General features: G+C 38.6%; 1 protein-coding gene across 2 annotated transcripts in view; it reads left to right on the top strand.

Moving 5' to 3' along the window:
* The window catches only part of LOC117419843 (uncharacterized protein KIAA0930 homolog), a 71419-nt gene that overhangs the window by 28498 nt on the left and 30465 nt on the right, over positions 1-12456 (top strand). For both annotated transcript variants that reach the window (XM_034033112.3, XM_058986404.1), the window contains one exon: positions 5631-5779. In XM_034033112.3, the coding sequence (XP_033889003.1) occupies positions 5631-5779 (149 nt within the window). The remainder of the gene's footprint in view (positions 1-5630; positions 5780-12456) is intronic.

Genomic DNA, 12456 nt, shown 5'->3' with positions numbered 1-12456 from the left:
TAGTTTATATTTATCAATTAACAAAATGCAAAGTGAGTGAACAGAAGAAAAATCTACATCAAATCAATATTTGGTGTGACCACCCTTTGCCTTCAAAACAGCATCAATTCTTCTAGGTACACTTGCACACAGTTTTTGAAGGAACTCGGCAGGTAGCTTGGCCCAAACATCTTGGAGAACTAACCACAGTTCTTCTGTGGATTTAGGCAGCCTCAGTTGCTTCTCTCTTCATGTAATCCCAGACAGACTCGATGATGTTGAGATCAGGGCTCTGTGGGGGCCATACCATCACTTCCAGGACTCCTTGTTCTTCTTTACGTTGAAGATAGTTCTTAATGACTTTCGCTGTATGTTTGGGGTCGTTGTCATGCTGCAGAATAAATTTGGGGCCAATCAGATGCCTCCCTGATGGTATTGCATGATGGATAAGTATCTGCCTGTACTTCTCAGCATTGAGGAGACCATTAATTCTGACCAAATCCCCAACTCCATTTGCAGAAATGCAGCCCCAAACTTGCAAGGAACCTCCACCATGCTTCACTGTTGCGTGCAGACACTCATTCGTGTACCGCTCTCCAGTCCTTCGGCGAACAAACTGCCTTCTGCTACAGCCAAATATTTCAAATTTTGACTCATCAGTCCAGAGCACCTGCTGCCATTTTTCTGCACCCCAGTTCCTGTGTTTTCGTGCATAGTTGAGTCGCTTGGCCTTGTTTCCACGTCGGAGGTATGGCTTTTTGGCCGCAAGTCTTCCATGAAGGCCACTTCTGACCAGACTTCTCCGGACAGTAGATGGGTGTACCAGGGTCCCACTGTTTTCTGCCAATTCTGAGCTGATGGCACTGATGGACATCTTCCGATTGCGAAGGGAAGTAAGCATGACGTGTCTTTCATCTGCTGCAGTAAGTTTCCTTGGCCGACCACTGCGTCTACGGTCCTCAACGTTGCCCGTTTGGAAACCCCTGTCTGCCTTGAAATTTCTGCCTGGGAGAGACCTTGCTGATGCAGTATAACTACCTTGCCATGGTGTATGACTTTTGACAGTAAACTGTCTTCAGCAACCTCACCTTGTTAGCTGAGTTTGGCTGTTCCTCACCCAGTTTTATTCCTCCTACACAACTGTTTCTGTTTCAGTTAATGATTGTGTTTCAACCTACATATTGAATTGATGAACATTAGCACCTGTTTGGTATAATTGTTTAATCATACACCTGACTATATGCCTACAAAATCCCTGACTTTGTGCAAGTGTACCTAGAAGAATTGATGCTGTTTTGAAGGCAAAGGGTGGTCACACCAAATATGGATTTGATTTAGATTTTTCTTCTGTTCACTCACTTTGCATTTAGTTAATTGATAAATATAATCTATTAACAGGTCTATTTTTGAAAGCATTCTTACTTTACAGCATTTTTTCACACCTGCCTAAAACTTTTGCACAGTACTGTATATATATATATATATATATATATATATATATATATATATATATATATATGCGTAGACAGCTAGATTGTAGAGGATGATTAATGGATTGTTAGAAGTGTAAATCTGTTTCTTTTGTATTTCAAAATCCCTATTTTTTTTGTCCTGTTATTTTTGGTTGTTTGTTTCTAAGTAGCCTTTTTACATTTTTTCATAAGATTTACTGAATACAGCTTATCCTTGTTTCTCCTCAGTTATAAAGCTATCTATGGCTCTAGCCCCGTCTATTTGAGTTACATATCCCTTAAAAAGCAGCCCGACCTCCGAGATCTACCACTAACTGCCTCTTGGTAATGGAGTCAATCAATATTTTTAAATCAAAACGTTTTTTTTTGTATTTGTCCTTTTACTAGCCAGCAGTTTAGAGCTCTTTTAGTTTAATTCCAGTATATGTCTGTGAAGTGCCCTGGGCTGCTGGCACATGAAGGAGGCTATATAAATGAATCTCCAAGTGGACTTGACATTTGAAAGGCCTAGGGCAGGGGTCGGCAATACGGTTGCCACCTTTTCCACAGACCAATCCCAGACAAATCAATAATCATGCAGTATACACAGTATTGTGCTGTTGATATGTCTAGCAATCAAAAACGATTTCTTTTCAGTTTTCAGTAGCCTAAAATGACATGTAGATTAACCCTTTCCAACATCATCAAAAAGATGTAAAAAACAGGTCTCTAGTCGTTTTTTCTCCGGATAAAGCCGAAAAAACCATTCAGTGGCCGAGTGAGACCGTTAGGAGCCGAGAGAAGCCGAAAAAAAATAATGACTTGGATCGTATTATTGTGGAGTTTGGTGATTAAACGAGTGATCAGGAGATGATTTATCGGTATGCACTACTATGAAGAGGTATGTGAAAAATACAGTGAACGAGGGGTGGGGGGGGGGGGGGGCTGGGGCTGGAGATGCAGTACTGAGTGTCCTGTTGATATGCAGTGCCTTTTAAACCTGTTTTACTGTGAAAAAAATACTTTTAAACAGCGTGTCTAAAATAAACTGCGCGTGTGAAAATAAATTGGACCTGACACGCTGAATACATGGACTGCTAAGAGTTGATACTTCAGCATGGTAATACAGGTATGGTTATCACATACTCAGCCCTTAGGTTAGATATGCAAACCGCTAAAGCGCCCACCACTAAATCCTAAAACATCCAATATATCACTCTAATGTTTGCTTCGCCTGCCAAGTTTTCATTAATTTCTATAATATAATGAAGAGAACGGACATTACCCCATATACTTCCTTATTCTGGTACCAAAAGGTATTTCGGCAGTTAATTTTGCTCATTATAGAAAGGCCTTGGATTCAAAACTGCTAACGACCAGTGAGTCTCGCTTTGACTGCCAAAAAGCACTTTCCATGCCCAGCACCGCTCTGCTACAAGCAGGTAAAGAAGAGTATGTCCACTGTGTACTAAAGTTATTAAATCCAGTTTACACTTTTATTGTCTTATATTCAAACATAACCCTTCCTCTGTTATAATAAAACATTTACACTTATATTCCGTTTGAATTATTCTAGAATACATGTGTTAAGCTTACAGACTACGTTCTGATCAAGCTTACTTCTTTTCTAAATAAGAAACTTGATTGTGAATCCATTAAACGACAGGCTTGTTAATAGTGAGAAACATAACAACATTATTAAGACCTCTGTTGTTATTACAATTTTTATTAAACCAAAGCCCCAGACAGGCAAAAACACTTGTTAGTTCAAATATGATGTTTCTATTTAATTCAAACATATTATTTCTCTTCAGCGCATTTAATTCATTATGTTCCTTATTAGATCAAAATACTTTTTAAAACCTCTGTGCTTGCTATAAAATCAAATAGGTATAACATTTCTTTTTAAATTTTAAACCTTGCTCTGTATAGAAAGAGTTACTTTTTCTTTTTGTTAACTTGCAATAGCCAGCCTCTGTGTTTAGCTCCCCCAGATGCCTGCTTCTGCCAACGTTACAGGCTTCCACGCGCGATAGTCTTTATTAATTTAAAGATAGGGGAGGCCCTATTTTTGAGTCTGACCAGCTTCCAAGAGTGTATATGCACTCTAATAACAAAGGCATACAGGCATGTTTTTTCTAACATTAACATGTGTTCAGTTTTCTTAGTTCAAAACCTTGTAACCTGTTCATAATTTGCTGCAATATTATTTATGCTGGTTTTATATTCTTTAAAACACAGAAATATTCCGACAGCGTCCGTTAGTACTGAACTTCTCTCATTTTCTCTTTTCAATTGTCTTTTTTTGGCAGCATAGACAGCAACAGTATTTCAAACAAGACAAGCCATCAAGCTGCCATCCAACATTTCAGCGAAGCTACTGGCACCGTTCCCAGTTTCGTCAGTTTAATTTATGCTTCCAGTAAAATTGCTTCTTGTTCAGCAAGTGTGACCTACCATGCATAAAGACTGTCATTACTGTGCACGAGTTTCCAAGGGACTGTGATCAGTGTTCCCTAAAATTGAGAAGCATGGTATTTATTTTCATTCACGCACTGTTACTGTATAGAACATTCATGTGAAACTCGGGTGCTTTTGTGTTTTTACATTAGTAACTCTGCATTGCAATTTTTTTTTTTAATTTAGTCGTCGCCAATTATTTTACCCCGGTTTTCACCCCAATTTAGCATGCCCAATTATTATCTGTATCCCCGGCTCACCGCTCGCAACCCCCCCGCTGACTCTGGAAACGGAGGATGGAACACGCGTCCTCCAAAACGTGCTCCTGCCAAGCCGTCATTTTTCGCACTGCAGATCCACAGCAATGCCACTAGACCTATAGTGCCGTTGGACAACACAGATTTGGCGGCTCCACTGCAGAGCCACAGGCGCCCTATCGGCTGCCGATTCCCCTGCCGACCTAAGCCCTCCCTACCCAGGCAGCGCTCTGCCAATTGTGCACCGCCCCCTAGGAACTCCCGGTCATGTTCGGCTGTGACATAGCCTGGATTCGAACCTGCGATCTCCAGGCTATAGGGCAGAGCGCCTTTACTGGATGCGCCACTCGGGAGCCCCTGTGCATTACAATTTAATGTTTTATTCAAAGCCTTTTCTATAAAATGTTGTACACATGTGGTCTAGTGCAAATGCATGTTGTGGTAATTCATATTTTATTTATTATGTACAGTGGACCCTGTCTCTTCTGCTATGAGTGGGCTCACGAAAAGAAAAAAGTGTTATACTGTAAGAGATGGGTCAGCTGTGCACATTAACGCATTACAAATCCTGTTTTAATTAAACCTTTAAGGTACAAGGGACATATGTGTCCCACAAATAACATTATGCTAACTTTTCTTATTTTTGCAATGAGGTACGCGAAACAGGGCTTCACTGTATACTGGAACGCTCTGAATCCATTTTTGATAGGCTGAGAGTGACTTCATGATTTATAAGATAAAATATAAAGAAACCACATGCTGATTGAGGGCTTCTTGTACATACAGTGTCATCATATTTCCCCAGTTTTAAGGCCAGTGCATTAGCTTCTGTATTGATTTTAAAATCACTGCTCCTCATTGCTAAGGCTGTCCATAACTTTGGTCCTGCTTATTGGTGTGAAGTCCCCAATCCTTATAAACCAGCCCGTTCTCCTGAGGTCAATGTGTCTGTGTGTCACAGTATCTATCCTGTTTCCATATCTACAGAATGGCTTGTGCAGTTGTGCTGAAACATTCCCATGTTCTTGAGAGCCTCGCAGTGGGTTGATGACGGTCATGGTAACTCCTCTGCTGACGGCTCTTATTTCATAATATGTGGCAGGGAATGTGCGAGCGGCTGGCATGCTCGTCCTGCATTAGGGCAGCCAGGACAAGCACTCGTATTAGATAGAGGCGCTTGTGATTGTTCTGGGATAATCAGTGCACAAGCAGATGAGAACTTGAAGGAGCTACTGGAAATCAAAGTCATTACATTAGGTCTAGAAATAAAATTGCTATCCCCCATTCCTTAATTATAAGATCCGCTACCTTTTTATTTACAAATGAACCTCTGATTAGAACCCATTTAACAATTAGGAGGACTGAAGAACAGGCATCCTCCATTACTGTCGTCAAGCCAGTCTTCCCTTTTCACCTTTCTGAACCTGTTCAAACCGCTAGTAAGCGAGCGAGTCTTGTAAGTGTTGCTCCTGTTGTTTTCTAGGGAGTTTTAAGGATGACCGGATAGTGTTCTGGACCTGGATGTTCTCCACTTATTTCATGGAGAGATGGGCCCCCCGACAGGACGACATGCTCTTCTACGTGCGGAGAAAGCTCTCCTACATCAGCGAGGATGACACAGAGGACAAAAAGGTAGGCTTTTCATAGAGACACTACTTAAGGGTTTATAATGCACTAGCCCTGCACCCCTCCTGGATTTCAGAACCCCCCCCTTGTTTAATGACCAGAGGTGAGTTCAATAAGCAGGGCTCTCTCTCATGGCTCCCCGTAATGTATATTAGCAATTACTGAACGGTGAGTTAGGAGCAAGCAGTTTCACAATAACAGGCAATACATTGATGTGTATTAAAACAGTTGCTTTAAGCTAGTTTTGCAGTTTTTGTATAATTTTTTTTAATGTAATTACTACTGTACACTTGTTTTGGTTTAACATTTTGAGGCACGAGTCAGATTTGTCAAGTTATGAACAGCCCATGTTTCCTTTTCTAATGCAATCGTCACTTTTAAAAAATATCATAATCAGTTTTAAAAAGGGAAAATGACAACAAAAGTATTACTTATTGCACATGTTGGTCATACAAATCCATATCTGAAAAAATCCCTTTGCAGCCACCGCACTGATAATGCAGGTAGGCCATTTTGAACCTCCAGCAAAGCAGCTCTGAGCTTGACTCCAGGGGTTAAATTGGCACGTAACATTCCAGAACAGCGTTCCGCCACTTCAGGATTCTGTTCCTGGTCTTCTGATAGAAAGTAGAATTCTGTTCCTGGGCTGGGTTGCACCAGCTATGCGTAAGTTCTTACTTAGCTTAGTTATAGATGAACTCGAAAGTAGCATAAAACATTCATCTTCCAGAAATGGAGCACTTCCTCCATCTCTCCAGGTTTGCCTCGCTTTAAGTCAGTCTGTTTCGTTGCACTCTGTCTGTGTAAACTGTTGCAGAAGTATGTATACTTCCCCACTGTTACCAAAAGAGTCGGTGAAGCTCATCAGAAGTGCATAGTCTACATGCTATTTTAAGAAGCAATCAAAAAACAAACAAGACAAAAATATTTGAATATCAGACAATGCTTTATTTAAAAACAAATACCACATAAACAATTTCGGCAAGTAACAACACAGACTCCTTTCCATTCCTGGTCTACTGATAGAAAGTAAAAACTACCAATCACAGAGCATTCACTAGTATACAGTTAGAGCAACTGTTTTATGCTACACACAGAATATATCGTAAAATGACGCACCAAAGTTTATTCAGGTGCGTATGTCTTCTGTTGTACCACGCTGCTACTCCAGCCCAGAACACAAGACGACCAAGGTAGAACACACACTGAATAAAATCCCTCCCCCCATGTCAACAACCTTACACGGGCCATGACCGTTACATTCCATTCCTCTTAAAGTCCCAATTTAACCACTGCTTGACTCGCTATGTACACACTCCTGGCTCCGGATCATATACCAGAAAGGTAATACATTGTGTGCAGGGTGTTTTTCATTGTATAACAGGTGTCATCTAGTGCAGTTTGGGCAAGAGGACTGCAAAGCAAAGCAGTGTGAAAAGACATCGCTTAGAATAAAACACAAAGTAAAACCTTATTATAAATCACAAATACAAAGATTGTATTCAGGAAGTACAATTTAACAGAAGTGTTTTTTTTTAACAATTTTAGAAATGTGTTGCATTTTCTATGCACGGAATGACACCTCCGGTACACACAGGATAAGATGTACAGTTCAATGGTGATTGATTGATTTATTAGTACTGTGTTTTTTTTCTTGGTAAACAATGGCTTATTTCATGACATTTCACAGTCTAAAAATAGGCACTTCAAGGTATTTCACAAATAAACATAATATTTATCTAAGCATTGTCACATTCAAAATTGAGCATTTTCTCTAGAGTTACTAACAACAAATGTTCCTAAATATTTTAAATGCTTACCTGAATGTTTTTCTGGCCACCTTTTTAAAAACATTCTATTTTCCCCATCAGTGAATAATCAAACACAATAAAAACATAAATAAATGTAAAAAACAACATGTCCCCTTCTTGTACTGCAGAGTGGTCTTTAGCAGAAATATTTCCCATCTTTAATGTAGCTTTTTTGTTGAAGACATTTTAAAGAAATCGTGCAGCTCTATGCAGTGTGTGTTCAATCATTTACTGGAAGCAAACTAAACCGGCTGCCAGGTTCCTAAATGCAGGGTAACAGGTAGTGCGTCAGTAAGGCAAACATTTGCTATATTTATTTTTAAGTGATTAAAAAATATAGATATTGACATTATTCTGTCAGAAATGGGAATTTTCACTGGATAACTGTGAAACAAATGCAGCCTTATTGATTACTCATATGTGTGCTGCAATTTTAAATAAACCTAATTGAGGGTAAAACCCAGGACTGGGTGCAGGACATTCTGAATAGCAAATCTGAAGGCGTGTGATGTTGGAGCCAGATCTTTTTTTAGCTGGAAATATAGGACAGCAGCCGATCCCAGCTGAATTTGTCTGGTCTGGTCCTTCATAGGTATTCAAAGTGCTTCTCACTTGAAGCACACACCCCAACTAATAAAGTGGCCAGACAGGGCTTTTTCAGCAAACCATTCCTCTTATTTCACAGTATTGCACAGTCGCAGTGTACAGTTCTACAAACAAATGGCACACATATGGCACAGTACCATTCCATTACAGGTTTAATAGATAGAATTACTGTATGTAATGACTGGAGCAAAGACCTGGTCCGGAATGTGCCTACTCCAGTTCTAAACAGGAGTTTCCTACGTGAAAATAAGGTTTAGGGAAGGGTGAGTGTGTGGCTTTCTTATTAAACTTGAAAGAAGATGTTAGCAGAAAATCTGTCCTTAAACATCAGATTTTGGAGATGCTCCCAGTGCAGTTTTTGATCTTCCGACCGCCATTCATCTTCTAATGACAGAGCTGGCAATCATGTTCAAATGGCAACACTACCTAAAATCTACTTTTTTTTTTTCCCCCGGCTCTTTCATATTCATATATCATGAGAACAGGAAAAGACAACTATGCCTGTACAGATTGTATCAGCTTTTTAAAATGTATTTTAAATGTATATTAGAAATCAATAAATGCCAATAAAAATAGGCCTAAATCATTTTGTGTTCAAATTTGTTAAAATCGCCAGACATATCTTGGCAACCATTTGAGATACAGGCTCCATATTTGTATAAAATCGAAAACAGCAAAATACACTGGTGGCATGATCTTTGACCTTCTAAAGCTTTTTCATTTGAAGATGATAAAAACCACACACTTGTTTTCAAATTGAGTACATTTGATAATTCTCTCTGTCAAGTTCCATCATGGGTATGTTGTCCAATTAAAATATCATTTTTGAACTATGTGTTTTAATAGTGATGCACCTTTCCCAGACACCACTTGAAATACAGACTTCATGTTTGCACCATCTTGGTCACTTATTTCAATATAAGACCACATGAATTTTAAAATGAAATTTGCATTACAAAGTGCAACAGGGCATGTTTTGTTTTTCAGATATACTGTAGCTACCAAACAGCACTTACTAATTCATTACCGGTTTAGCAGGGAATTGTGGTGAGGAATTCAATTTGACTGTATTGAGGATCGAGAGATAAATATGCAAATGTAATATCCTCAAATGATACCCCATCAATAAAGTATTAATGGAGATTGACAGGTAGGCTAATCTAATGAGGTGTGGGTTCTCTCATCCAGTGACGCTTGCTGCACTGTGCTGCTTCAGTGAAACTTCCTCAGACACATTAATGAAATGGTACCAGCTGCATTTTCAGAACATGCACAAGGACAGTCAGTGTTCAGTCAGATGGGCATTAAACCCCAGTAGGTGACACTGTAAAGAAACTCAATTATTTATGTATTTCTCTTTGTGAAGGAGTGCACACAGCAAGGATTTAAGCAGAATTTAACAGGTTTCCGGTATTGTTTCCAATAATCAAAAGTCACAGTTTTAAAGCGTAATCATTATCATTAGACACAATAATGAGGCTATTATTTATTAACAGAAGTTAAGCAATGATCTCAATTACTGGAAGAAGCATCGGACACAGCGCTGGTGTGTGTTCATGGGAGATCCTGATGCTTCTCAAATGCACCTCCAAGTCCCTGCTGTTTTATACAGTCTGCACCCCTGTGCATACAAAGCTTATTTGCTGGCTTATCTCTTGTGTGTCAGCATTGTCTTGATCATACAACTCTTACTTGCACCAGGTCAGTTCTGCTAATTTTATTGCCCCTTTCTCAGGCAATAAAACACGCTAGCAGCATACACTGCCCACATACAGCTATGGCCAAAAGTTTCACATCACCTAGAATTTTAGGATTGAGACATAATTAAAGAAAAAAAACTATAGGAACACAATGTAGATCTTTTCATTTAACATCATGTAATCAAATAAACGACAAAATCATCGCAAAAGTACCGGAAGCCATAATAGCAGTACAGTATTTCATGTTAGATTTCAGTAGAGAGTCAATTATCCGAACTAACTGAGAACGATACTAGTTCGCATAATCGATTTGTATGGATAATCAAACAGGTATTAATAACAAATTACTGTACCTTTTAATAATGTATATAATAAAGTTAACACACACAAGTACTTAGTACACAAGTACCTGCTGATGTATAGTTAGTAACCTAGTCTATCACATTACGCATACAAAAATACAAAGCTTTACAAATCATTAAATTAATGCAATTCAGTAAAACTTTGACACATTACAGAACTTTAGAAAACATTAAACTTCAGAAATTCAGTAAAATGTTTCAATACTTCAATACTTGCTGTTAAGGCATTGTAATTGAAATGAATAAAATAAAAGTTCTTAGCTGCTCAATAACAGACAGGATCTCCAGCCCTTACTGACGAAATAGAAGAAAAATCAAGAACAAGGCGACTGTTTTAATTTGTTTAACTGCAACAATTTAAAGCACACAATGCTCCAGCTAAGGTTTTGGTGGTCTGAATAATTCTGTACTTTCATTTGCCTCAGTCTGCTGGTCCTTTTTTTGGCAGCTAAATCTCGTAGCCGTTTTAGCAGCAGAATAGTGTAGTCTAATAAACAAGTGTTACACACTGCCTTTGTGTATAAAAATGCACTGTATACAACATGAATGTAGCGTTTAGATTTCAAGACCACCTCACTAACCAACTTTACATAAAATATTTTCCAAACAAAGTGGCTAAGGCATCCAAAAATCAAGTACATCCTATCAACTTAATTTGCTAAACTTAAATGAACAACAAAATTATTATATACCATTTTGTACATATGAAACGTATCTACCGTATTTGCTCGAGTATAAGTCGTGAAATTTTACCCCAAAACACAATCCTGAAGTTGGGGGGGTCGACTAATACACGAGTAAAAACCCACTTATGTCGTAGAAGTGCTTATAAAACTGTTGTTTTTGCAAAGCTGCCACTCAAACGTCATAAGGATATCTAATACATATATTTAGGAAAACTAACACCTGTAGTGCACTCCAACAACAGTTTCGATTTCAGGAGTTACATTTTGTTTTCTGTTATACTAAACTTATCATCTCTTTCAATAACAAATGAAAAAATTAAAAGAAAAAATTATACCCGAATCTCGCCCTCGCAATGGGGGACTCGACTTTTACTCAATGTCGACTTTTACTCGAGCGAATACGGTATTTAATAAAAAGGAAGCAATTCAGCAGAACTTTAATTCCGGAGCCAGGTACATTACAATTCAAAGAAACAAACAGAAGTAGTATTTGAATTTAAATTAATCAATCTATTATTATATTACACATTACCTATAAATAAATAAATACATACATTTTGTTAGGTACAACTACTTTAAATGATGCCTGATGCCTCGTTTGGAGGAGGAGAGCTCTACGTCACTTTCCTAGTGCTACCCCACTTCCTTCCCCGCCTCTACAGCTGCCTCTAGGCTGGTACATGCGGGGGTCTCCGATCGGCACGCTAAGTCCAGCAGGCAAGAGGCTGTATTGTATCAATACACTTTTGTTATTTATGTGTATTCCATTGTCTATTGTATTTAGAAATCTGTTCATTTAAATCAATCCTATTAAATATTTAGGCAGTTTGTCTATCCTCCTGTGAAGTAATCATTTTAGCATGACATTTAAAAACATAAATTGAATGAATTACTAGTGGCTTACCGCCACTTACAGAGAAGCAATATTACCCGCCTGTCCAGTGCCATGCAATGTAACTGGAATCAGCCTAATATGGATTTGGATTTTGTAATAGTTCTGTATGCCTCTATAGCCCGAGTAGTAACAGAAAGCCATTCATGTTTACCATTTAAAAAGTCTCTGGATATATAAGTATGTATTCTGCAAGTCTCCTGTTAATATTTACTCAAAATGAATCTGTAGCACGCATCAAAGTGGATGAGAAGGGGCTCCATACCCTGGCTGGTCTCCCCTAGGGATTAAGCAAAGGTTCAATTTGTTATTATGCAAGAAGTGCTATTTTTCAAAAGGGAGAGACAGAAATGGAAGTTAGACAGAGAAGTTGTTTACAGTTTGAACAACACCGGTACTGTATTTACTGTAGAAATATTGCATGAATCACAAGTATAGGGAATTGGGGGACATGCTGTAGAAGCGTTGTATCCGAGGCACGTTATAACCGAGAGCCTTATAGCGAGGGAGTACTGTATATAATATATATATATATATATAGTAAGATAGCAGGGAGACGGTCGAAATCCTCCCTGCAGAAAACATGTGTGTATGCACATTTGTGTTCATTGTTTTATTGTTAATTA

This window comes from Acipenser ruthenus, chromosome 14 (genome assembly GCF_902713425.1).
Source record: "Acipenser ruthenus chromosome 14, fAciRut3.2 maternal haplotype, whole genome shotgun sequence".
Lineage (NCBI taxonomy): Eukaryota > Metazoa > Chordata > Actinopteri > Acipenseriformes > Acipenseridae > Acipenser > Acipenser ruthenus.
The sequence above is the reverse complement of the archived record's forward strand: the minus strand, read 5'-3'. Positions and strand labels throughout refer to the sequence as shown.